At 37.5% G+C, this 27,485-nt stretch overlaps 1 protein-coding gene across 1 annotated transcript in view; it reads right to left on the bottom strand.

The window, feature by feature from the left end:
- The window catches only part of ttll5 (tubulin tyrosine ligase-like family, member 5), a gene marked incomplete at its 5' end in the record, with an annotated part of 276,912 nt that overhangs the window by 61,917 nt on the left and 187,510 nt on the right, over positions 1–27,485 (bottom strand). The window contains one exon of the mRNA XM_051919744.1: positions 8,027–8,219. Within this exon, the coding sequence (XP_051775704.1) occupies positions 8,027–8,219 (193 nt within the window). The remainder of the gene's footprint in view (positions 1–8,026; positions 8,220–27,485) is intronic.

The raw sequence follows: 27,485 nt of genomic DNA on the forward strand, positions 1-27,485 counted from the left end.
TGTACAGGGTTATAGCCCCAGATGTGACCTGAAGATTTGAGGATATCTGTAATCCAACAAATGAAGACAGTTCACAGGTAGGAGAAGGGACAAAACTCACTAGGCAGCCTCGTGTATTGCTATTTGTGTGCTTTTGGCATTTAAAAATGGGCATTACTAAAAGGTTCTAATTAGGCTCTGTACAATTACATACTACTAAGGCATATTCAGAAAAAAAATGACTTTATTTCTGTACAACAATGTACTGCTTCAAAGCATTGGTATTTTGTACACAGCCACATTCAAGATGAATTCCTTCTGCTATTCATTTGCTGAATGAAATTTTACAAAATAAGTATTTTAATCACTAAACCCAAATAAAGTTTCAGGTCACTCTCTGACCCTTATTACAAACTCAATGCACACAAAGCACTGCTGGACTCTTGGAGGATATTTTTGGTGTGGTTTCTTCCTTTCTTTGAAAGACAGATAATTAGACTAACTGAAGATTTTTTCTAGGCTAAGTAGAGGGGGTTTAAAAGTTAATGTGTTCTGTAATGGTCAGTGTCTCTTCTGTGCCATGCATAACCACAGTGAAATGCCTTGGTCCCTAATCACTTTGACCAGGTAAATCTGGAAAAAAAAAAGACATTTGTGTGCTTTTGGCATTTAAAAAAACTGCCATTTCTAAAAGGTTCTAATTAGACTCTTTGTACAATTATATACTGCTAAGGAAAATCTAGAAAAAAACGTATCCATTTATTAGTAAACTTCTTTTTAAGTCTCTAACGTTTTTCTTGTGTTAAGCATTTATCTAGAGCTGCAATCAGTCTGTTTAAAGTCTGAACTACTCCAATGACTATCACTGATTCTTTGAAGTGTTGAACTCTTTTCAGCTTGAAATGAAATGGGCAGTTTGACAAGGGATCACATTCACAGAAACTACGGTGTAATAACTCTGTCCTTTGCCAACAACAACATCACCTCACTTTCATTAATTAGACCAAACCTCAGCTGAAACACTGACATCATAACAACTGAATAACAAACATGAAACAATAATAATCTACTATTTCAGGTTGTAGGCAATGTAAATCTAATACATCCCCAGGATAAATTACATTTTAATGCTGATTGGTTTTCATTAATAATATGACAGAAGATATTTGCCATATATTAAGTTTCAGCTATAGAGTGCTAATTTTAAAAGGCTGTACACTTAAAGGGCAACTGACAATTTACCTATAACCCACAAAAAGATGTATTTTAACAAAAGCGGAATACAGTGACCCATTAAAAAAAAAAGACATCTAAACAACCAAGCTTACGTCTAATAAAACTGAGCCACCTGACAGCACTAGCAACTTCCTTAATGTTCTTGCACAAATACAACTGAATTGCTTCCAGTTTCACCTCATCAACGCAACACTGTTGTCATTCTATTAATTCAGTATTACACATCTTCATAGTTTTCCTACATGATTAATACAAAATATTGGTACATTTTTCTGGTCGATCTGATGATAGTTTCTGTCACTGAATTCTGTTTATTTTATGTGTCATTTTGTTTTGAAATTTTACTGCAACACTATTTTGTTTTTAAAGGTTGCTGCTATTTTGAGCAGCCATTACTATTACACAACTATATAAAGCGAAATATAAATATATAAATATTATATATTATTATTAATTATTATTATTATATTATTATATTTTATATATATATATTATATATTATATTATATTTATATATATATATATATAAATAGAAAGCGGTAAATGGAATTCACAAAACTTGACACTATCGGTGCAATAGTACTTAAGCTGACATTTTGTGTAACACATTGTCCACATTTAAAGATACTTTCTGTAAACATATGCGAGTGCCTTAGTCTAAAATTTTGTGTACCATATCTTGCTTAGGCCTTTTGACTTTAGGATCCCATTTCATGTTCAATTATTAGTCTGTTAATGAACCCACACATTGTTTTCCCTAAATTTAATCTTTCATTATACTCCTGCGGGGGGGGTCATGGAAATCGCTACCCCTAGTTTTTCCTGTCAGTTGTTTGGTAAAGGAACTTTGCACCATTAGAGTTTTTTTTACAGTATAAAAACAGGTGGAAGAATGTTTTTCACGTATGTACGTACATATACAATCCAGAAGCATGCAGTCAGATCAACTGCCACATCTAATGTTGCATCGTTGTTTATGTATACATGAGCATATGTGTAAACAGGGTCTCCTGCTGGGTTAGGTTGCTGCTTACAAAGGAAAAGATTGAAAAAACAATACAGAGAGATAAACATTCAATAAAAAATAGCACTAATTCAATCATGAGAGAAAGTTTGTAAAACTATATAAAGGACCATATTCATAAAATTGTTTTTGACTGAAATACAAAAAAAAATACTAAAAGAGTCAGATTTATATACATGTGAAATCTATCTATATATATATAAAATCCCTATGTGCGTCCAGGTGTCCATGTGTGGGTGTCTTCTGGCGAAGTGCGCATGCGCGGTGCTATGCTCGATATTACTGTCAGAGAAAGTTAGAGGCGTTTTACGGAAATACAAACCAGTATTACTGCGAGAGGAAATTAAAGGTACACAATACAGTGACGCATATTACAGCCACATACAAGCCAGTATTACTGTCAGAGGAGATTAAAGGCATATTACCGACGCGCACGCCTGTATTACCGCCAGAGAAAATTAAAGGTATATTACGGACGTACGGACATATATTACGGACATACAAGCCAGCGGACATACAAGACTGTATCCTTCAATAAGGGCACGCACAGGCATCCTTCAATAAGGGCGAGCACAAAAAGGCGAGCCTCAAAAGGACAACCTCAATTGGGCGCAGCGAATAAAGGCGCGCTTAAATAAAGATCTGCACCTGTTGCTCTTCATATATTCCAGAGCCATTTGAACTAAATTATCTACGTGCCCTTATTGAATAGAGCTGTACAAGACAGTATTACTGTCACAGAAAATTAAAGACACACAATACACGGCGGCAGCCCACGAAGAACGGTCAGCTCAGCAAGTAAACATCAACAAAAGAAAGGCTGAAAGAAAGAAAAATACGACCAACAAAAAGAATGAGGTCAAAGTCCCTTGCCATTTAATATAGACTTCCTACTAATGTTTATGCACTACTGTTCTAGCGCCCGTTATTGTAACGGGCTAAATGACTAGTCTATTATAAAAAGAAATCCTGTCCTGGAAAGTAAAAAGCAAGTCTATGATACGTGATCTTCTCAGAAGACATTTTAAAGACCCACGAGACCAAAGACACGCCCTACTTACAATCTATCAAATAGGACAATATGTAGCAAAACATTCAGTCTTGTGAAGGATTTGTGCACATACAGATCCAGGGCTCTCAGCGCATATAAAGCGTATAAGGACAGTATGTTATAAATTAAATGTTGACATCTAAGCAAAGAAGAAAGTAGCGCAGAGAAAAGAGACTCAAATGCGTTGGACAGAAAAAAGAGCAAAAAAGAATAATCGAGTTGCAAATTCAGAAAATAAGGAAAGTAATTATCAGCCCGGAACAAGTGGATTTGAAAAAAAAGCACGTCCAATCCGGCTCAGAATTAAAAGACAATGAGTAAAAGACAAAGTAGAACTTCATAAAGACGTTTACAAACGTTGGCGCTAAACTCATGCAGAGCAGGTTAGAGACTATGAAACCAGGGAAATTAAAAAGGCTCAAAAAAAATTAAAAAAAAACCCATTGGCGCTATACACATGTGGAGAAAGTTAAAGGATATGAAAGTAGGAAAATTAGAAAATATAAAAAAAGAAAGTAAAGATCGCAGTAGTGCAAACAAACAAACTGCCTCATTTAACTATGCACCCAGTCTAACTTTGATTTTTCACAATAATTACTACACTATTGCACCTTAACAATTAATTCTACTTTATTCACATAATTTTACTTATTTATTATGTTCTACTATACTGTTATCTTTCAATCTATGACTTTTTGTTAATCTAACAGATATTCTTCTAACTTTGCACAGTTTTTGATAAGCGGATCAGGATGCATTTCACTGCGTGTTGTCCTGTATAACTATGCATGTGACAAATAAAGAATCTTGAGAATTTCAAAAACGGAGTTTACTGCACATGCATTTATTGGTTACTTTGTTAATGTATACAGTAATCCCTCGCTATATCGCGCTTCGACTTTCGCGGCTTCACTCTATAGCAGATTTTATATGTAAGCATATTTAAATATATATTGCGGATTTTTTGCTGGTTCGCGGATTTCTGCGGACAATGGGTCTTTTAATTTCTGGTACATGCTTCCTCAGTTGGTTTGCCCAGTTGATTTCATACAAGGGATGCTAATGGCAGATGGCTGAGAAGCTTCCCAACCAGAGCGCGTATTACGTATTAAATAAAACTCCTCAAATATATTGTGAGCACAGGGGGCTGTTCGCACCCCTAGAGGATACGGCTGTTCCTCAAAAAACGCTGAAAGATTACCTTCACATTGCTGCCATCCTTGTTGGGCTTACATGTGGCTGCTTTGTCAAGCGATATGCTTCCTGCACGGTGCTTCGCATATTTAAAAGATCAAACAGCACGTATTGATTTTTGATTGTTTACTTTTCTCTCTCTCTTGCTCTGACATTCTCTGCTCCTGACGGAGGGGGTGTGAGCAGGGGGGCTGTTTGCACCCCTAGACGCTACGGACACTCGTCTGAAAATGCTGAAAGATTATCTTCACATTGCTCCCTTCCGGCTTTGTCAAGCGGCATGCTTCCCTAACAGTGCTTCGCATACTTCAAAGCTTGAACAACACGTATTGATTTTTGATTGTTTGTTTTTCTCTGTCTCTCTCACTCTCTCTGACATTCTCTGCTCCTGATGGAGGGGGTGTGAGCAGAGGGGCTGTTCGCACACTGGCCTAGAGGATACGGACGCTCCTCTAAAAAATGCTGAAAGACTATCTTCACATTGCTCTCTTCCTTGCAGCTGCTTTATACGGCGGTGCTTCGCATACTTAAAAGCCAAACAGCCCTATTGATTTTTGATTGTTTGCTTTTTTCTCTCTCTCTCTCTGACATTCTCTGCTCCTGACGCATACTCCTTTGAAGAGGAAGATATGTTTGCATTCTTTTAATTGTGAGACGGAACTATCATCTCTGTCTTGTCATGGAGCACAGTTTAAACTTTTGAAAAAGAGACAAATGTTTGTTTGCAGTGTTTGAATAAAGTTCCTGTCTCTTTACAACCTCCTGTGTTTCTGTGCAAATCTGTGACCCAAGCATGACAATATAAAAATAACCATATAAACATATGATTTCTACTTTGCGGATTTTCACCTTTCGCGGGGGGTTCTGGAACGCAACCCCCGCGATGGAGGAGGGATTACTGTATATATTTATCTATCTGCTTATTTAAAAAGCTAAATTTACCCCAGGAGTCAAAAACGTTCTGTCTAGCCCTTGTACAAAAACCTAGACAAAAGCTGGGGTTATCACCTTGGTAACCCCATGTACTTTTGGAACTGTGAGAGGAAAATAGCAGGACTTTACAGACAGGAGTCCAATGCAGAACTCTACTTACTTTTTTACTTTGTAAAAAAAAATTATTAACTGCTGATGATGTAGATCATTTTGTCTATGCTGAAATTCCAAACAGAGAAACCTATCCTGACCTCATTAAAAAGATTCATCTAAAAGGACTCGCAAGATTACAAATATTGTTTTTACAGAAGTTCTGAAATAATAGTGAAACTAATGAAATAGCAACAATTCAAAGAAAAAAAAAAATCTTAAAAGTGTGTATCCGGAAAACCAAACACGGGGGTTGGCGAGCGAAGCGAGCAGTGGGCAAAGCCCCCTAGAATTCCATGAATTTTAAACACTGACATACTCTCTACTTCATGGAAAAAGAAGATGAATATTCAGATTTGGTAACTGGTGACACCTTTAGAAGGAGTGTCTAAGACTTAGTTGGTCTGGTAAAAGCTAATGTATCAGATATAAGCCCTCTTATTGCTGATATCATTAATCACTCTCTCCAGAGCGGCTTAGTCCCAGTGGCCTTGAAAACCGCAAAAATTAGACCTCATTTAAAAAAATCCTCATTGGATCCTGAAGTGATAGCAAACAATCAGCCGATCTCCAAGCTTCCATTTTTGTCTAAGGTTTTGAAAAAGGTTGTTTTGTTTCAGCTTCAGGATCACCTCAAAAAATTCAATCTGTTTGAAAAATTTCAATCTGGTTTCCGAACTTCTCACAGTACAGAGACAGCCCTGGTCAGAGTCACCAATGACCTCCTGATGGCTGCTGACCAGGGCTCTCCATCACTCCTTATCCTCCTGGACCTCACAGCTGTATTTGATACAGTAGATCATAATATTCTCCTTCATCATCTTCACTATATAATTGGATTTTCTGGCATTGCTTTAGAGTGGATCGAGTCCTATCTTACAGAAGGACTGAGTATGTGGCCTTGGGGGATGCTAAATCTCATACCCACACTGTCACCTGTGGGGTCCCACAAGGATCAGTCCTTGGGCCGACCCTCTTTATTATCTATATGTTACCCCTGGGTCACATCATCTGCAAGAATGGAGTTTCATTCCATGCTATGCCGATGATACGCAGCTCTATGTGAGACCGGATTCGACTTCTCTTACACCTCTATCAACTTTTTCCTCTTGCTTGGATTAGATTGAGGCCTGGATGTCCAAGAACTTCCTCAAGCTGAACAGCACCAAAACTGCAGCTCTTTTAATTGGCACCCCCCATCAACTTCGTTCCTCTGTAAATTGTATTTCCTTTTCTGACCATACCATTATCCTCTCCCCTTCTGTTACAAATCTGGGTGTCAAGTTAGACATCCATCTGTCATTTGATACAAATGTCCATCACCTTTGTAAAATTGCATTCCTTCATCTCCGAAACATAGCCAAACTCCATCCCTACCTCTCCCTGTGTGATGCTGAAAAGTTGGTTCATGCCTTTGTCTCATCTAGGCTGGACTATTGTAATGCACATCCTCATCGGGATACCCAACAAGAGCCTTCAAAAGCTACAACAAATTCAAAATAGTGCTGCAAAAATCCTGATAAGGGTGTGGAAATATGAACACATTTCACCAATCCTCCGGTCACTGATTGGCTCCCTATCCATCTCCGTATCGAATACAAACTCTGTTTGTTTACTCACCAGTGTATCCATGGAAATGCTCCACAATATCTCAAGGAACTCCTTATACTACAATCCACTGCAAGAAACCTCCGTTTTGCAAATACCCACCGCCTTCGCCCCCCTGTGACCAAACTTCATACAATGGGAGACCGAGCCTTTGCAGCCGCTGCTCCACGGCTCTGGAATGCCCTACCAGAGAGCCTAAGAACACAGCACATTGTGGGCTGTTTTAAAAAACAGGTAAAGACGTTTCTATTTAGGAAAGCTTATTAACAAGAATGCTATAATTATTGTTGTTTTATCTCTGTTTTTATCTTGCCTTGCCTTTGTTTAAACTTATGTAGCACTTTGAGATTTACTGCTAATGTAAAGTGCTCTATAAATAAAATGCATTATTATTAGTATACTATTGTGTATCCAAAGGGCAAAACACATACAAAAAAGGCATACAAAAAAGAGCAAAACCCTATACAAAGAAAAAAGAAAAAACAAAATTAAGTCAATAGAAAAAATCCCAAGAAGGCAACAGCATCCTTTTTGAACAGCAGTAGTTTCCCCAATATTTGTTAGAAATATCCATCACTTGATTTGATCCTGTAATCAAATAATTGTGAGTAACACAAGAATATAAGGAATCAGTGCACCTTTGTTACTGGCATTTAAATATCTGACGGTAACTACTCTCTTAAGAGAGAAGATTATCAGAAAACAAAAACAATAAATGTTTTGCATTAGGTTTTTAAATTAAATTATACTTTAGGTTACATTAATGCAGAAAGCCAAATAACTATTAAAATAGTCACAAGGTTTCTACAGAAAATATATGCACAGTTTCAAATAAAATGAAAATCCTTTACCTGGTGCCTTGCTCTGCTAAGATCCAGCAATTGTCTGGACTGCAGTTTCTGTTGCTGTAGTTGTTGTATTGCAAACTGAAGTTGGTAACAGCCAGAAGCAGGGTGGTATCTTTGCTGTGGTATAACTCCAGGGACAATGCTACAGGAATTATTAGGATCTCCGTCCAATGTGCAATTTCTTTCTTTAACAGCTCTGTGAGGAGACAGTCACAACAGATGAAAAGCTAAGTCATGAGTAACACACAGTGTATGTGTAGAAATCCTGCAAACACAGTATATTCACTGAAACCTGTTCTGTAATATGTTACCTACATAAAAACAATATATAGCATACTTGGAAAAATTTTTTTTTTGGGGAAATCATACCCATTTTTGTAAGACACAATCAAATGGCTTTTGAATGGTATATCTAAAAGGCTAAAACAATATTTCTATTTCAAAAAATTCATAAAATTGGAGAAACAATACTTTATTTCAATAAAATGGATTGCAAAATAGGCTTAAAATGCATGGCTCGTGTAGTCTCAGAAAGGATGGTATTTGATTTGTACTGATTGCTAAAAAAAATTGTAATATTCTTTATGAGATTAATACTGTCATTTACACATTGTGACATACTTTCCTGTTTCCATCATGTTCTGTATAACAACATACATATAACACTATTTATATCAACAAAGACAAAGCCTTTACCAAGTGTATAGAGTACGTGTAGACACAGGACTGGCACACTGCCAGACACTACCACACTACTACATGACCCCTCCACCATCTATTTAAGAACAAAGACCTGGTATACAATTTCAAGGTCATTACAGAATCCAAATTATTTCTTTTTAAAGTGACAAAGGTCCTTATTCTCTTTTATCTGACCGAGTTTCCTTTCTAGTACCCTGGAACTTTATTTTTAAAGGTGCTTCTTCAGAGACTGGATTCAAAACTCATTCACTGACTTTAATGTTTTCCTTCTTTGTCCCAGAAATGGACAAATTATGTTGACTGGCAGCTCTAAATTGAAAAAGTATATGCGATTTTGGGTGTGTGCATAAGAATACCTCTGAACATAAGAACAGCAGAAATTTGACAAAAGAAAGGAGACCATTCAGCCAAACAAACTTAATGTTTAGTTAATAGCTAAGCTGTCCCAACATATCATCCAGATACTTCTTAATAGTTGCCAAGGTTTCTGCTTCAACTATATGTAGTTTGTTCCAGATTCCCACAACTCTTTGTGAAAAGAAGTGCTTCCCAGCTTCAGTCTTAAATGCACTTCCCTTTAACTTGTACTGGTCTCCTCCAGTATGTGATTCACTGTTAAGATAAAATAATTCTGTTCAATCTACTTTATCAATGCCTTTGAGGATTTAAAGCACCTGGATTAGGTTCCCAGGTAGTCTCCTCTGCCTTAGATTAAACAATTTTAAATCTGTAAGTCTGTCACAGTACAAAATGTCCTTTAGTCAGGCTGCTCTCCTCTGCACAGTTCAAGTGCTGTTATTTCTTTCTTGTAGTGTGGTCACCAGAGCTGCACAAAATGTTCCAGATATGACCTCAAAAGTGAATTATATAGTCACTCAATTTAGAATCAAAAGTTTTTTTATGATATAACCTACCATTTTATTTGCCTTTTAATTGCTTTTGCACATTGCTTAAATGATGAAAATGTTGTGTCAACATAAAACCCTAAATCCTTTTCTGAGGTTGACTCCTGTAGGCCAGCGTCTTTCCTTGCAATGCAGTTGTGTCCTGCTCAGGGTTGGATTCAGAATTTATTCCCTGGACTGTTAGAATGTGAATAATATGGCACTACTTACTGTGTATGGGTGATACATTGTGGTTTAATGAAACCTGTGCATCCCAACAGATGCCATTAAAATTTAATAAGGTCTTTCCTTAACCTCTGTCTAAAATGAGTATGCTGTTGTCAAAATTGGTTGATCAGTAATGGATCACTGCTTTATTACTCTACGTTTGTTACACTCAGAAAATAAAATATATTCAAAATATATACAGTATGTATAAAATACAAACGTGAAATAAGTCAAGTGACCAGGGAAAGCCGTGACATGATGCTTAAGCTGTCACCACACACATTTCAGACAGAGCCGCTTCATTTGTTCTGCTCAGAGAGATTGTGCTCACACACCACTGCCTTGGGGATTGCATCAGAAAGACATGACGAGGACATGTACCCAGCTTGACAGAACAGAAAATACCCTCAAGAGGTGATGGTTAGTACCCACTTTCTAACAATCCGATGTTCATCACTAAGGAAAAATAGAGATTGTTGTGGGATGCATCAAATTAAAATAAAAAATAAAGCTCACCAGTAAAACCTGGGGTTGTAAGTACAGGTTTGGAGAGCAGCACATTCCTCATATCATGGAAAGCCTCTACGACTGATGACGGTCCACAAATTTCTAAATTACCAAGGTAAACAAATTTGGACTATCACATGCTGAAATGTGAAGGAAATCCCATGCAGTCCTAGACAATCCTTAACTAGACATTTCATGCCTGATTGTCAGATAAAGTGCAGTGACTTTAGATTGCTTGTTCAAGCAATGCTTGACATCACATATGTTACATACTTATGAAATCAATACGGAGTAGAACACAATTATCTGGAATGTACCAAGACAACCATACTATATCATTTATTATTATTATTTATTTATTTTTAATTCCTTGATAACTTCTAGTTTTAACATTTCCTTAACCTTCTTTTCACTTGTGGAGTGCAATGATTCACTAATCTTGCTTGAATGGACACCTACTGTTACTTTTCTTCACTTAAGTCTAACTGGGTCTTTCTTTTTACGTTACCTTATATCAAGACCCTTCCCCACTATGGCTTACCTCATATAAGTGTGACTGCTAATAAGGGAATTTACTTCTGTAAAAGGAGATGTTCACATCTGATTTCTTTTAAATGGAAGCTATGGCTGCTCTTCTAAAGTCACAGTCAGTGCTACATGTTGTTGCCAATATCAGCTGTTTAGGATGACATCTAACCTTTCCTTTTAAATCTCACTTAACTCTGTCACAACCACAGTACAGCTTTGTGCATTTTGGTTCATTGCAGAACTTCTTACCTGATAACTAATCAAATAAACAGACAATTTTTGAACCAGTGTCACAAAATTTGTTTTGAAGACTAGCTTCCTACTCTTCCTTTTATCATATCTAGAAGCTCTTCAGATTTCAGAATCAGATGCTTAAAAATCATTATTTCAGCAAGATGTAGTACTGAATAAAATAAGAAAAGAGCATACATCTAATAAAAAACAGTGATAATTTTCTCACTGGATAATCAGGAAATACAGAACACATCTTCCTGCATTACTCTTATTATCTGTTGTTTATTACCTTGTACTATTCTTTCACCACTTAGGAAGTGAAGGGCATTTATTAAACAGTTAATATTTCCAAATAAATGCCCATTTGCGTATACACATCTTTCAGTACCTTTCCCATTTGCAAAAGGTTTACTTTCAGAAACCGGATAGCATAATCTGGCACCAGTAGAATGTACTGATAGGCACCTTTTTACTAGGCGAGCAGACATGCCAATCTTGCTGTGTCAAATGAAACTTTAATGACTGTCACTGGAAATAAATGGATCACTGGGGTAATTTGAATAAACAACTTGATATTTGAGACAAGTTTTTAAAAACTCTATTCTTTATTAATCCAAAAAACTGCTTAAATATCTGTTCTTCATTATACTTCTACATGGCAGTAGTAATTACTTGTCTTAAAAGACTTAAAGCTGTTTAGTATGTGGTGGATCTTTTTTTTTTCCCACAGTTGCTTTCAAATGTTTATCCAAATGCGTAGGAATACACTTTCTAGAATAGAAAGCATATTCGGATCCGCCTACATATTTGTTTCTAATCTCTTTTCAACCCTCATTGACTGACAGATGGCCAGACTGCCACATGTGATTGATTACAAAAAAATTGGAAACTTCTATATGCAGCAGTTTTTGGAAAAAATTTTGGTCACAAGTATACTCATTCTCTGTCTCACTTCTTCTTATCCACTGTGATAAGACTTTACAAAAAGTTTCAAAATCAAATTCTTCATAAAAAATAATTAACTTATTGTTTTTCAAAAAAAGACAACACAAAGTTATAAAGAAGAAAAAAAAAAAAACTACTGACACTGTCCCACACTGTATAGGGTTAAGTCTTTTTCTTTCTAGTGGATCTACTTTACAGCCCATTTACGACTGGATGTCAACTTGCCTATGGGCAACACACATCCTTTGAGGTCACAGAATGTCCTGTCACTTTTTCCCCAAGGACTCCCTTTGGTGGTCCCTAAACATTTGGATGTCCATGGCTGACCAATATGTTCCTGGTTCCCTTGATGGCACAAATACCACGTGCCACCTACATCCTATTGTAAGATTCCAATTGTTCCAGGTAGGAGTCGAATGTTGCCCATCAATGGTTTGGAGTAACTCTCCACATGTTAAACTCATTCCCTGATAACTTCTCTGGTGTAACACTGCACTTGGAGTAACAGAGTAACTATAACTCTCATTATTCTTCTGTCAGATGAACCAACCTTTAGTAGCAGTCAAAAGAACCTTCTTTACTTTTACTTTACCTTTTGCTTGGTAAACCTAAAAAGTGTAATGCCTCCTAATGTCTGCTTGCCCACACAGAGTTAAATGTGGGAAACATCTTTAACAAAATGCAGACCATACTAGAAGATTTCTTCACATCTTCAAACATTTCTAAGCCTTGCAGGCTGGTATCCTGTCACAATGTAGTTGTCTATATGTAAAGCAATCATATATGTGCTGTATTTACTCAATTACTAATATGCCTCAGGTCTCTGAACATAATTTTATTAATCTCCTCTCAGGCTGCCAATGTGAAGTTATTCATCCCAGAATCTATAGGTGTGGTAATTTCCTAACTGCCAATGCAAACAGATATCAACTTTTTACAACAGTTTAAAACACAAGTACAGCGTAATTTTACTTTTGCTACTCCTAATTCCATTATTTATTACAAAAGGGGAAAAGAAAATTGAGCATGGGTTGCCACAGCATAAACAGTTTAGTTACACTGAACCAGTACATTCTAACTGCTACTGTTGGCTTTTGTGAGAGGAGTTTGACTGTGTGGTTGTGACAAAGTGCAAGCAAATTGCAAGAAGGCTAGTGAAGACCTAGAAGAAAATAATCTATTTCTGTGGTGGCCAACTTAGAACTATTCTACAAGGAACAGATTTTTGCTAAATTGAAATTTCAGATTTGAGTCTTTACAGGCTTTCATGATCATGTGTGAGCATGTTTAAAACTACATCTCCATTGCATTCAGCAATTGTGTCTTGTATGTTGAAGGTTCCCCACCTAGACAACAGCATTTGACATGTGGCATTCATATGCAGAAAGTTGTTTCTGTTCATGTCCCAAGCTGAGAATTGTCATCCATATACCATTCTGAAGAGACTTTCAGGTTGTAGTTACTTGCCGGAATGCATATTGAGGTGTCTTCGTTCCACTTTAGATCTGGCATTACACTGAAAGACCTACATGAACACATGGGTGGAACCTTGCTGGTGTGGGAAAAGTAGTCCTATTTGAGGATGCACTTGGAGTGGATATCCTTGCATATAGTAAATCTCTGCAAAAAAGTTACCAAGCCATTTTATGTAACGAGTGAGGCTAACTAGTGCTCAATTAAGTTAAGGACAGACACAGGAGATCAGGCAACTATAATGCACTGCACTCATACACCAAAATATTTTTTTTTCCCCCTCAGGAGAAATAAAACAAAGATTTTAACAAAAGTTTTCCATGTGTGAAGTTTCAAATAGCTAATAAATCTTGAATCCTACTCAGATCCAGTATCCTTAGTTACTACCACCAAAAACACCAGTGGCGACTGAGCTGGGGACTTTAGAAACACAAGAGGAAAATCTGCTTCTGGTTTCAAGGGAGTGTCCTTTATAGAAAATCAAATGTTTCATTCCACTGAAGCCTCACTGGATACATCACTGCTCAACCTGCTGTTTTGTGCATGCTTTTAGTTTATACTAGTATTGCCTGAAGTATTGAGGAGAGAAATCAAGCAAATATCATTTCTAAGAGACGCACAATAATTTTACTTTATTGTTTCTTAAACTTAAATTTTAACTAATATATTGAACATTAATATATTAAACATCATAATTTGTCTGCAAAATGCAAACCTTAATGAAGAGTTCTGCACTACTTAACGAGAAAAGCCATACATTTGTTGAATACCTTAAAGGATTTTCTCTGTATCTTTCTCTCCTCCCGTTTCTTTAACCACACCTACACAATATCCAGTCTAACTCACAAAGAAAGCTGGTAGTGGTCTGCAGCACATTTCATAGCACTGCTCTGATATCAGCTCTACAATGTAGACAACTATTCTGATATCAGCTTTACAATGTAGACAACTATTCTGGAGCAAACATTTTGTTTAATTCACATAATATATTTTATAATGATACAATGTGAGCACATAACAAATTTTGTAAATGATAAGACCATTTAGTATATCAGACTTAGTAAATTTTTTAAGACAATGGGCCTCAATTACACTGCTGTCAATTAATCGGGTGTATCAGAAGTACTAGTAACTAAATAAGTACATTTCTGTACAAAATATTTGTAGTGATTAAGGCTTTGGACCCAACACGTCAAAGCCTGAGGTTGGGGGTTCAAATCTTGCTACTGGGACTGTGTGACCATAACCAAGTCATTTCACTTTCCTGTGCTTCAAGTGGAAAAACAAAAGAAACACAACCAATTGTATTTCAAATGTTGCAAGTTACATTGGATAAAGGCATTAGTCACACACAAAGTAATATTATTATTAGGTCACTGGAGCTGCTTACTCTTTTGAGTATACTAAATGCAATGCACAAGAGTAAAATACTGCCACATTAGATTAATTTCTTGTCTTTTGTTGATGGTTACTGCAAGACACAACTTGACAGAAAAGGTTATTCTTTTTGAATTGAAACGGGTAATTGGTAGGAATAATTTAAAATTTGAGTATATATTATTATCATTATTAGGTGTTTATTATTTGCATTTGTTTATGGTGTTCACTCAACTATTTCAATTTGGGTTTTTTGTCATTTGTATGTGGTTTAAAAGTCTTCAAGTGTGAATATTTCTGTAAAGAATTTTAGAGAGAAGTTTGGGGTAGGGCATCCCTGTTCAAAGTAAGCACAAACAACATATAAATGAAAATGATTTTGGTGGGATTCAAAGTCCAGAGATGTGAATGAGTATTACAATGGAGTGGCTTGTAGGGGACTCATTAATTTTAAACTGACGTCATCGCTCCTGGCTGGTCTTAGATCCAAAGACACCACTTCTGCCTCTCTCACTCCTTTTTTGCTTCATGAGAAGCAACATCTACTCTCACAGACACAGCACCTGGCACTAGTTCTTGAGGATTATAGCATACTTGGTAACCATTGAGCTTTGCATCATCTTTGAGTTTTGCCGAACTTTCTCCTTCCAATCCACACCTTACTGTACACAGCAAACATGATTACCTACCTCTTTTTCTAGGTATGGCACTTTGCCTTTTTCAGTAGTCTGTCCACCCTATTGCAAACTTTAAACTTTTTAACTAAATGGTAAAGATATTTTTGCTGATGACTGAGTGAATGAGCCAGTTAACTTTGTGTGCAAGCACACACTGTACATATACACATATATGCATATATATGCAAGGCCGGTGGTAAAGATATTTTTGCTGATGACTGAGTGAATGAGCCAGTTAACTTTGTGTGCACGCACACACTGTACATATACACATATATGCATATATATGCAAGGCCGGCGAGTTGAGCACTTACGATTTTGTACTTAAGGGCACTGTGCCATTGTGACATTCTTTTGAATTAATTAAGCTATTGAGTTAAAAAAGTTATTGTAATAATCAATGTAATAATCATAACCTAAATCTCTTCTTCCATACTGTAACTGTAAACTTACCTTTTCCCACCCCTGTACAGTATATATAAACACCCATATATAAATATATACATAAAAATACACACACACGTAGCTATACATATACACATATATATATATATATATATATATACACATACATACATATATACACACATGTATACATACACATACATATACATACTGTAAGAGCCATTTTCCTTGTTCTATAAGATTCATGAATGTTTATTAGATGACAATGCATAAACTATGGAAGGTTCCTATAACCCCCGTGAATAGAATCGTTTTGGTATGTTCTTGCCATTTCTAATATCTTGGAGTAAACATTCTTCAGTTAGTGTCAGCCTTGCCTTGTATAAGGTGTAGAGGCATACGGTTTTTAACCATGACCACACGTTATCGTGCCTGGGCACTAGCCTATGTGCCAACCGGCTTACGAGCCTTTAAGTAAAAAAGAACAAATTAAGAACCTTTAAGTAGGAAAGAAGAAATTAAGAACCTTTAAGTACAGAAGAAGAAATTAAGAACCTTTAAGTAGGAAAGAAGAAATTAAGAACCTTTAAGTATAAAAATACTAAAGTCTTTCAAGAAAAGCTAAGTTTATAGAAGATTCATTTTTCCCTTTTTTTTGCCTTTTATTCTACGTGTGTAACTATTTTTTCTTTTATTTTTGTTTCGATTATTCGCTTTTAACTTTCACTAAAAACCTTTAAAACGAACTCTTGGACTCTGTGAATTCTTTTGACACGCGTCTTACCCGTGCCTGATGACACCTTATATTTTTGCAGCTACACTAAAGTTAAAAACCAGCCTAAAATTTCAAAACTGCCTAAAATTGAAATCGACCTAAGAAAGAAAACTTGAAATTTCCTTGGATTATAAAAGAAAGCAAGTCTGTGTGTTCAACGCTTCAAATCGGACTGCGACGAAAGAAAACAACAACGACTTGAAAAAGATTCAACAGGTATCTTTCATCTTTGTTTTCCATCAGAGTAGGACATATTTGAGAATTGCTATTGCTCCTCGCGAGACTGTATAAATTATAAGGGAGCTTAAACACCTAATAAAATCATCATGGCCCCAGTATCCGGCATCCAGAGGAAACATCTGCGAGGCGTGAATGAAAGTCGCTTTGAATATGACGTTTCTACAATGGAGGACCATCTCCATGACAACGAAAGGCCGTTCAATACAGTGACAACCAAACTTCAATCAGAAATGGATTACAAATATAGACAATTATCTGATCCTATGAAGAACATAACGGATTTACAAAAAAATGAATATAACTGTGAAAATATAAAATTAACTTTCGAGAATCAGTTCGCCAACCTGAGAATTGAATACAAAAAGTTAAGCGTCAAACTTTTATCCATCCAGAACATTGAAGATGCAAGTATTCATGACTTTCTACGTAACAATGAAAGTAAAAACATTTCTCAGCAACAGCTTTATGAACAACTAAATAAAGCACCAGCATCTCTTTAGCAATTGCACTATGAACAGTGTCATGATCAACTGAAAGAACAACAGTATATGACTCAAGTGTCTTATGTGTCATACAGTAAAATCCCAATATTTGACGGCGATCCCTCGAAATATGTGGATTTTATAAGAGCATTTGACCGAGATATCGACGATGTGATAGAGAATCCGCAAGACAAATTGGATTTTTTGGCACAGTTTACTAAAGGTCTCAAAGCTCCCATTCAGCTACAGAATGGAAAAGGTCAGAGCGATCTCTCCTGGCGAATATACAAACATTATGCCTGACTTACAAAGTGGACAACAATTTGAAAGTAACAATAACATTCGTATTAAAGTCTGTAAACTTCCTCAAGACCTACAAGCACCGCGGCAATGCAAAGTTCAGAGTATTGAAAGTATGGAGAGCAGACGAACCCCTCTCGCCGATCCTGCGAACGTTCTGGACAAACAGACAACATCAGCTTTGAACCCCGTGTGCAGCTCAGCTCTACAAAGCCATACCTTCGAGCAGGAAAAGGACAAAGCTGATCAAGAGAAATATCCTTTGAAAGGCGTCCTAAGAGAAAGCAGTTTTGCTACAAACATTTCTGCTGCAAACGAAAAAAGGGATACAGACACCTCAGTCGAAACGGCGGAGACGGCTGGACGTACAAGCGGTAAGCTCTGTCATTTTTACAATGAAAATCACGATCTTAATGAATGCAGTGCAATTCAGAAACTAACTTATGAAAGTAGAATTGACTTTTTGAAATCTAAAGGCTTATGCTTTAAGTGCCTTAAACAAGGACATTTTAGTAAAAAATGTGAAGAAAAGATTAAATGCCAAATATGCTCTCATTTACATCTAGTAATTCTGCATATGAATAAGGAAAAAGGCACTGACGATAAAGCCGGACCTCCTAAAGAGGAGACGCTAAGTCGGAAGAGAAGAATGTTTCTTCTGCCCATATTTCTGTAGAACCACAAGAGACTTGTACTGATACCGGGGCCGGTAAAGAGTGTGTCTTAACTCTGACTCCAGTTGAAGTTAAGTCTGAAACGAGTGAAAAATGTGTAGAAACATCTGCTCCAAAAGACTCAGCAAATCAGTTATGCCAGAAGAGGCAAAACACCCTGCAAACATTCAGAAGAATTCACATATTGCTACTGTCATTATGCAACAAGTTCATAAAGAAGTTAGACATTGTGGGCATAATTACAAGATGCTACACCCTGAAACTCCTGGGTAAAGACAATACCAGATGCAAAGGGGGCAGTCAGAAGAATTTCAGAATTGTCAGAAGACCTAGACCAGCACACTGGACATACCTGTGAACAAACTGCACCTGCTCCAGGAAACAGCAAATGATTGAAATGATTAATTTTTCTTTTTGCATGTTTAATTATAAATTTCTTGAGCTTTATGTTTTTATAGTAGAATCTAAGTTTCTTAAGTTTTAAGTAATGATTAAGTTTAGTAAAGTAGTGAAGGCTCTTAGTAAGTAATGTTAAAGTAATTGATTTCTGCCCTAGCATATACAATTAGGGGCCGGATGTGTAAGAGCCATTTTCCTTGTTCTATAAGATTCATGAATGTTTATTAGATGACAATGCATAAACTATGGAAGGTTCCTATAACCCCCGTGAATAGAATCATTTTGGTATGTTCTTACCATTTCTAATATCTTGGAGTAAACATTCTTTAGTTAGTGTCAGCCTTGCCTTGTATAAGGTGTAGAGGCATATGGTTTTTAACCATGACCGCATGTTATCGTGCCTGGGCACTTGCCTATGTGCTAACCGGCTTACGAGCCTTTAAGTAAAAAAGAACAAATTAAGAACCTTTAAGTAGGAAAGAAGAAATTAAGAACCTTTAAGTAGGAAAGAAGAAATTAAGAACCTTTAAGTATAAAAATACTAAAGTCTTTCAAGAAAAGCTAAGTTTATAGAAGATTAATTTTTCCCTTTTTTTTTTGCCTTTTATTCTACGTGTGTAACTTTTTTTTCTTTTATTCTTGTTTGGATTATTCGCTTTTAACTTTCACTAAAAACCTTTAAAACAAACTCTTGGACTCTGTGAATTCTTTTGACACGCGTCTCACCCGTGCCTGATGACACCTTATATTTTTGCAGCTACACATACATACGCATACATATACATATACATACATATAGATAGATAGATATTTATTGTCATTGTCACTTTTATAAAGGAACAACGAAATTGAAGGTGCAGTCGACTCAGTGTGAAGAATAAAAGTTAAAAAGACAAGAAGAGATAAAATAATAACAAACCGAATAGTAATAAAAGTATTTTACAAAATATACAAATTGCACTTGTTGACTTAAGTCTATATTGCACATTGGGAGAATGATACGGAGCAGTTTTTATTCTGAGTTCAGGGCCATGATTGCTTTAGGATAAAAGCTGTTTTTAAGGCGGTTTGTCCTGGTTTTCATTGCTCTGTATCTCTTGCCTGATGGCAAAAGCTGGAAGAGGCAATGCCCGGGATGTGATGAATCCTGTGAAATGTCTACTGCTTTTTTGCAGCATCGGGAGGTGTAGATTTGTTCCAGAGTGGGGAGGGTACAACCAATTGTTCTCTCCGCTGTCCTGATGACCTTGTGGAGTGATTTCTTTTCTGAGGAAGTGCAGCTGCTGTACCACACACACAGTCCGTACGTGAGCACACTCTCGATGGAACAGTGATAAAAAGCAAGGAGCAGATTTTTGGGGAGATGGTTCTTTCTGAGAATTCTCAGAAAATATAGTCTCTGCTGTGCCTTCTTCAGCAGCTCCTTGGTGTTGGCGCTCCAGGTCAGGTCATCCTCTAGCTCAATGCCCAGAAACCTGAACACCGGGACCCTCTCCACATAGGCCCCGCCAATGATGAGTGGCTGGATGTCAGTTTTGTTTTTTCTAAAGTCAACAACAAGCTCCTTCGTTTTTGTGGTGTTGAGGAGCAGGTTATTTACTGTGCACCACTCTGACAGCCGCTCCACCTCGTCCCTGTATGCCAGCTCACCCTCCTTGCCCGAGATGAGTCCGACCACCGTCGTGTCATTTGCAAACTTTATAATCTTGCTGCTGTGGTGAGTGGGGACACAGTCATATGTGTAGACGGTGTAGAGGAGCGGGCTGAGCACACAACCCTGCAGCATCCCGGTGTTGAGGCTGAGAGCAGTGGATGTGTGGAGACCCAGCCTGACCCTCTGGGAGCGACCAGACAAGAAGTCCAGTATCCAACTGCAGGTGAGTGATGGAAGTCCCAGATCTGCCAGTTTGGACACCAGTCGTTGTGGGAGGATGGTGTTAAACGCAGAGCTGAAGTCTACAAAGAGCAGTCTGGCCTAACTCTCCTGCTGCTCCAGGTGGGTCAGGGCAGCATAAAGGGCTGTGGCCACAGCATCCTCCGTGGATCTCTTTGCTTTGTAAGCAAATTGAAATGGGTCCAGGTCTGCTGGCAGGCAGGCGATGATGTGACTCCGCACCAGTTTCTCAAAGCACTTCATGATGACAGATGTGAGTGCCACTGGGCGGAAATCATTCAGACTGTTCGTGACGGATTTTTTTGGCAGCGGAACAATGATTGAGGACTTGAGGCAGGATGGGACAGTGGCTTGGGACAGGGACTGGTTGAAAATCCTAGTGAAGATTCCGGCTAGTTGATCTGCACAGTCTTTCAGCACCCGTCCAGCCACACCGTCGGGTCCTGCAGCTTTCCTCGGGTTCACCTTCCTCATCACCCGACACACCTCACACTCTTCCACCATGAGCATATTGCTGTTGTGAACAGGCTGCTGTGATGGAGCTGCTGTTGGCGTGGCCTCGAAGCGGGCAAAAAACATGTTCAGCTCCTCTGCCAGAGAAGCGTCTCCCTCAGTGGCCGAGGAGTTGCTGGATTTGTAGCCGGTGATGTGCTGGACACCCTGTCACACCCTATACATATACACACATAAACTGTATATGTATATATATATATATATATATATACACACACATATACATATATATACACACACACATATATATGGTAACCAAAGAAATTATTCCAGTATATCATCTATATATCGTTTAAAAAACATCACAGTCACCATTTCAACTGTTTCAGTTGGTAGTTTAATCCAGATATGTCACCACCATCTTGCAGGGTTAGGGTTAGGATTAAGCCTTACATGGGAAAGGCAAAAACGCTGAAATGTAAAGAACTTATTTTCCCATTTACAATACAATAATATGGTGAACTTCAGGTGTCTGAGGTCTTAAAAGATACTTTTTTTTTCAATCTTTCACTTAAATAAGCAAAGGTTCGAAGTTGCTTAAATATGACCTCTACAATACTTTTTTCAAAGACTTCCACTCTATACTGCCTTAATGATTACAGATCTGTTGCCCTAACATCAATTAAAATTAAAATATTTCAGCATTATTTATCCAACCTCCTGCTTAACATGCCCTTGGACCCTTGTTAGAATACCAAGTGCTCTTAGGGCTTCTTAGTATACAGAATCAGTGTACGTCCAGATCCTCTTCAATTACTATAATACTACTTTTAATATAATTACCCCATAAAGTTTTTTGATAAACTGATATACAGTGCATGGCAGTGAATCAATCATTATAGCAAGAGGTGAAGTTTAAAAATAAACACACCATGAGTTCAATCTCTACTAAACACAAACAACTGTATTTCACATGCTAATTCTGTCAGAACAGTCAAAAATGGCGGTAAAACACATTTTCTATCTCTTCAACCTTTATATGTCAATGGATCACATTAGAACTTTAAATTCCTGGACACCGATACTTATAGCATTCTCATGTTAAAGGTTAATACATGTATTAGAATATTCCAGTAAAAGGCACTTATCAAAAAGGCAAAGTAGAGACTGTTCTTATTGATTCAATAAAATGTTTAGGGGATCTGAAAAAATAAACATTAATTAGGAACAGTTTTGACCTTCTTGGTTGTTGTGTGATATGGCAATCTACCTGATGGGAGGTAAAAGTATGACAGGAAGGTCTGCATCACTAAAATCACAGGATGCCATTTTTGAACTAGAGAATCCCTGTCTAGTTTTAGGTTGTTACTGCAGGAATTGTGCTCATTATTGTTACACAAATAGTCAAAACACACACAGGGTTTTGTTACTGCCAGTGTCATTTCATTATGAAGATCGATCTGAAAGAGATTTGTATGCAATTTGAGAAGGCAACGATGTGACTAATCAGATGAGAATTGTAATTATTTCATTTGTAGTGCCATGAGTTTGAATGAGTGAGATGAAATGATGACGAGATTAATCGCTTTTTAACAGTGTCTTATATTGTCCCGATAATGGAATAGAGGCTTTGCATTCATTCTCTATTTGTAACAAGCATATCTATAGATCCACTTGGTTTTTTTAACAGTACACTGGTCCCTAAAAAGGTCAATGCTTATGGAACCCCTTAAATTTTATCATATGAAGTAAGAAAAATAAAACCAATATAGAAACTATATATAATATAGTATATCTGTATAGAACTACATAATATATACAGTGTTGAGCTTGAAAACAAAGAGGCTAATGATCAATGAGTCTCAGTAGAGAGGATCAAAACAGTGTATAGCAATTGGTTTTTGTACAGCTTGTATCATGAATGCATGCAAACAACACAACTTCTCATTTAAAATTGGGCTACAATGGTAAATGACAAAATAAACACTTTTTTTTTTTTTTTTTTTTTTTTAAAAAGATTCGTGTCAGATCTGAACTATGATTCTGTAGATTGACATAAATATACTGTCTTTAATGAAATAAATGAGACTAGCATTGCCTTCAGAACCCTTAAGATGTTAAAATCGTTATATTCACATTTTCCCCACATCAACCACACAATATCCCAGGATGACAAAGCAAAAACAGGACTTTACAAATTTTTGGCAATTTATTAAAAATAAAGGCCTGAAATATCACAATGACAAAAGTATTCAGACCCTTTGCTTTGACACTTGAAATTTAGCTCACATACATCAAATTTTATTGATATTCATTGAGATGTTTCTACAACTCGTTCGGTGTCCACCTGTGGTCATTTCAACTTACTGGACAGAATTAGAAAAGGCAACTTTCTATATAAGCTGCCACAGCTAACAATGTGTATCAAAGCAAAAACAAAGCCATTAGTCCAAAGTAATTCACTGCACAACTTAAGAAACAGGATTATGTCAAGTCAAAGATCTAGGGAAGGCTACAAAAGAAAAAAAATCTGTAGCATTGAAGGTTCCCAAGAGCAGAGTGACCTCCATAATTCTTAAAAGGAATAATGGCCTCTGTAAAAGAGATGACCAAGAACCCAATGATTACTCTGGCTGAGCTCCAGAGAACCTGTTAGGAGATAAGTAAAATTTCCAGAAGGATAACAATCCACCAAATCTGGGATTAATGGCAGAGGGTCAGATGACACACGACAGCTTGCTCGGAGTTAACGAAAAAGGCACCTAACTATGAGAAAGAAGCTTCTCTGGTCTGACAAAACCAAGATCAAATTATTTGGGCTTAATTCTAAGTGTCATATGTGGAGGTAAATAGGTTCTACTCCTTACCTTGGCAACACCATTCCAACAGTGATGCATGATGGTGGCCAGTGGCAGCTGTTGAAAAACAAATTGTGTGGAGGTGCAGCTTTTGGAGAGACAAACTGAAACAGCACTTATCTATTATACAGTGCCTTTCACATTAAATCAATTACTCAATCATATATCTATCTAAATATCATATAGTGCCTTTCACATTTATCTACTATATAGTGCCGTTCACATTTATGTATTATACAGTGCCTTTCATATCTATCTCTCTATGTATATCGTCATTTCATATGCTCTCGTGGTCCTCATCATAGTGCCAATGCACATCTTGGCCTGTCCAGTAACAGACCCATATGACAAATCTAGGATAAAATGTATTATACCTTTTCCACCATGCTGCTCAATCTGATGCCAGCTTTCCCATTTCTACTGTGCTCCAAAGCTTCAGTCCGTCACATCCACAGTCCTCTTATTCTTCCCTTAAGTTGCCCTATGGACATGGAAAAGAACAGGTACACCTGCCACCCAAATTTTATACTACACCAGTTTCTAAATAGCCAAATCCCCTGCCAAATCGTCAAGTTCCCCATTCTGCCAAAACCCACACCATAATGTCTGCACCCCCACTTCCGTTATCTTCCAATAATGTATACTGTCTGTCCTTTAACGCATCCATAGCATAAGTCCAATCCAAATTTTATTCTGCTCTACTAATATAGTACCCAGTCCTTGGCCATTTTCACTGTATTCCACATCATACAATCACTAGTCCTCTGATATTTCTCAAGTCTTGCATCCCAGTTTATCATTTACCACACCCACAGAGTCATTCCCACCCTAATTGTATTTTACACTTGCTGCCAGTCTGCCCAGTTCTATGTAAGTTTGCCAGACTTACCTCACCTTGGCACAAATTCACACTGTAAGATCCACCAACCCCATCTTAAAATACAGGGTGGCCCATGAAAAAGTAGGCCCGCTTCCACCCAGAAGACTCCCGTCTTGTCTATCCGCTAGAAAGGCGACTGTAGTCATGTCTGAAACAGGCACAGAGATGTATTGACGCACAAGGGGATAACTTTCAGGGTCTTCTGTAAATGTGAGTACCAAATTTGATCATTTTTCGCTTCACCACTTAATGCAGTCGTCTCAGTAGAGGCGAGCCACTTTTTCGTGGGCCACCCAGTATAACTCGTCCCCCATCTTGTTTTGTACTACACCCACAGGACATGTCCAAACTAAATCTTATTCTGTCTTTATGATCAGGATACCTATTATTTCCTGGAATATAAATGTTGCCCTCCTTTGCTTCAGGCCTGAAAATTTATCAATTACTTTCTGATTAAATTGAGTCATTTCACTAAGCCTACCAAAAAAATTAGCCTCATATTAATGTCTACATCAGTGCTTCCCAGCGTTTTTTTCTGTAGTGGCACACTTTTTGTAACCAAAATAATCCCGAGGCACACCATTATTCTACTAGCCATAAACACATGTATATGTCATCTATTATTCTGGACAGGATGCGTCAATTTTTGGTCTCCTCTTTGTTGTGCCTTCTATTGCCAATCCTGTGGCCTTCATCTAGCAGTTCAGAAATACTAAGCCTGCCAAAAAAATTTAGCCTCAAGCTATTCTCTAGATGACTATTGCTACTTTTAAGCCACTTGCACTTTTCAGAAAGATGTTTTAGATCTCATATGCCCATCATTGTGCACAAAGTTTTGGTATCAACACTTTGAAACAGCAAACAGAGAAAGCAAAAAAAGTCATCACACCACACCCAGTTAGCAAACTCCGTTTCTCATAACAAGAGCTGGAAAAAGTTCACATGTAAGCTCATCCACGACTTAAGTCAAATTGGTTCAATCCAAGATCCTTTATCTTCTTTTTTTTCTTCAAGTGAACAATTTATGAAGGGGTGTTTCATTAAAGAATTGAATTTTCTTTAATTTCTTGAAGTTGTCATCAAAGTCATGCTCATCTGTAGTCACATAACGTTAAAGGCGGGTGTGCGACATGTGATTAAACAATCATCGATGCGCTATTAGATTAAAAAAAACCTAAAACAATAGTAATTCACTGCGAATAAATGTGGGAGTGTCTGTGTCCCCGGAAAAATCTGAAAGCAACCAATTAAAAGGGCAGCCTGAGGTCACCTGCTTGCCAAAAGGTCAAGGACTTACATAGACTTTCATTTGGCCAGCACCCTTCAATCCGGAAATATAGGTATTCACATTTTTTTTTTTTTTAATAAATTCACACAGAAATCAAAAAAAAAGACAAGTCGGAACCAATTTTTAAATGGACATTGGCATGCGCTGAAAGCAGACACGTCATGATTTATTTCAAATTTACACAAATTTACAAATTTATTTCATGATTATTTTACATTACCTAATTATTTTAAGCAGTTTTTAAAAATACGCCCCAGCATCCCGCATTACAAACCGTCACTGATGGTGGCAGTATAATGCTGTGAACTTGTTTTTTAACTGGCAGGGACTGGGAGACTAGTCACAGCCAAGGAAAGGCTGGACAGACAGACAGACAGACATACAGACACTTTATTAATCCCAAGGGGAAATTCACATACTCCAGCAGCAACTTACTGATATAAAAAACAATATTAAATTAAAGATTGATAATAATGCAGGTAAAAACAGACAATAACTTTATATAATGTTAACGTTTACCCCCCCGGGTGGAACTGAAGAGTCGCACAGTTTGGGGGAGGAACGATCTTCTCAGTCTGTCAGTGGAGCAGGACAGTGACAGCAGTCTATTGCTGAAGCTGCTCATCTGTCTAGAGATGACACTGTTTAGTGGATGCAGTGGATTTTCCATAATTGATAGGAGCCTGCTGAGCGCCCATCACTCTGCCACAGAGTCAAACTGTCTAGTTCCATGCCAACAATAGAGCCTGCCTTCCTCACCAGTTGTCCAGGCGTGAGGCGTCTTTCTTCTTAATGCTGCCTCCCCAGCACACCACCGCGTAGAAGAGGGCGCTCGCCACTACCATCTGATAGAACATCTGCAGCATCTAATTGCAGATGTTGAAGGACACCAGCCTTCTAAGGAAGTATAACCGACTCTGTCCTTTCTTACACAGAGCATCAGTATTGGCAGTCCAGTCTAATTTATCATCCAGGTGCACTCCCAGGTATTTATAGGTCTGCACCCTCTGCACACAGTCACCTCTGATGATCACGGGGTCCATGAGGGGTCTGGGCCTCCTGAAATCCACCACCAGCTCCTTGGTTTTGCTGGTGTTCAGGTGTAGGTGGTTTGAGTCGCACCATTTAACAAAGTCATTGATTAGGTCCCTATACTCCTCCTCCTGCCCACTCCTGATGCAGCCCACGATAGCAGTGTCATCAGCGAACTTTTGCATGTGGCAGGATTCCAAGTTGTATAGAAGTATATAGGCTGAACA

Source organism: Erpetoichthys calabaricus, chromosome 16, assembly GCF_900747795.2.
Source record: "Erpetoichthys calabaricus chromosome 16, fErpCal1.3, whole genome shotgun sequence".
NCBI lineage: Eukaryota > Metazoa > Chordata > Cladistia > Polypteriformes > Polypteridae > Erpetoichthys > Erpetoichthys calabaricus.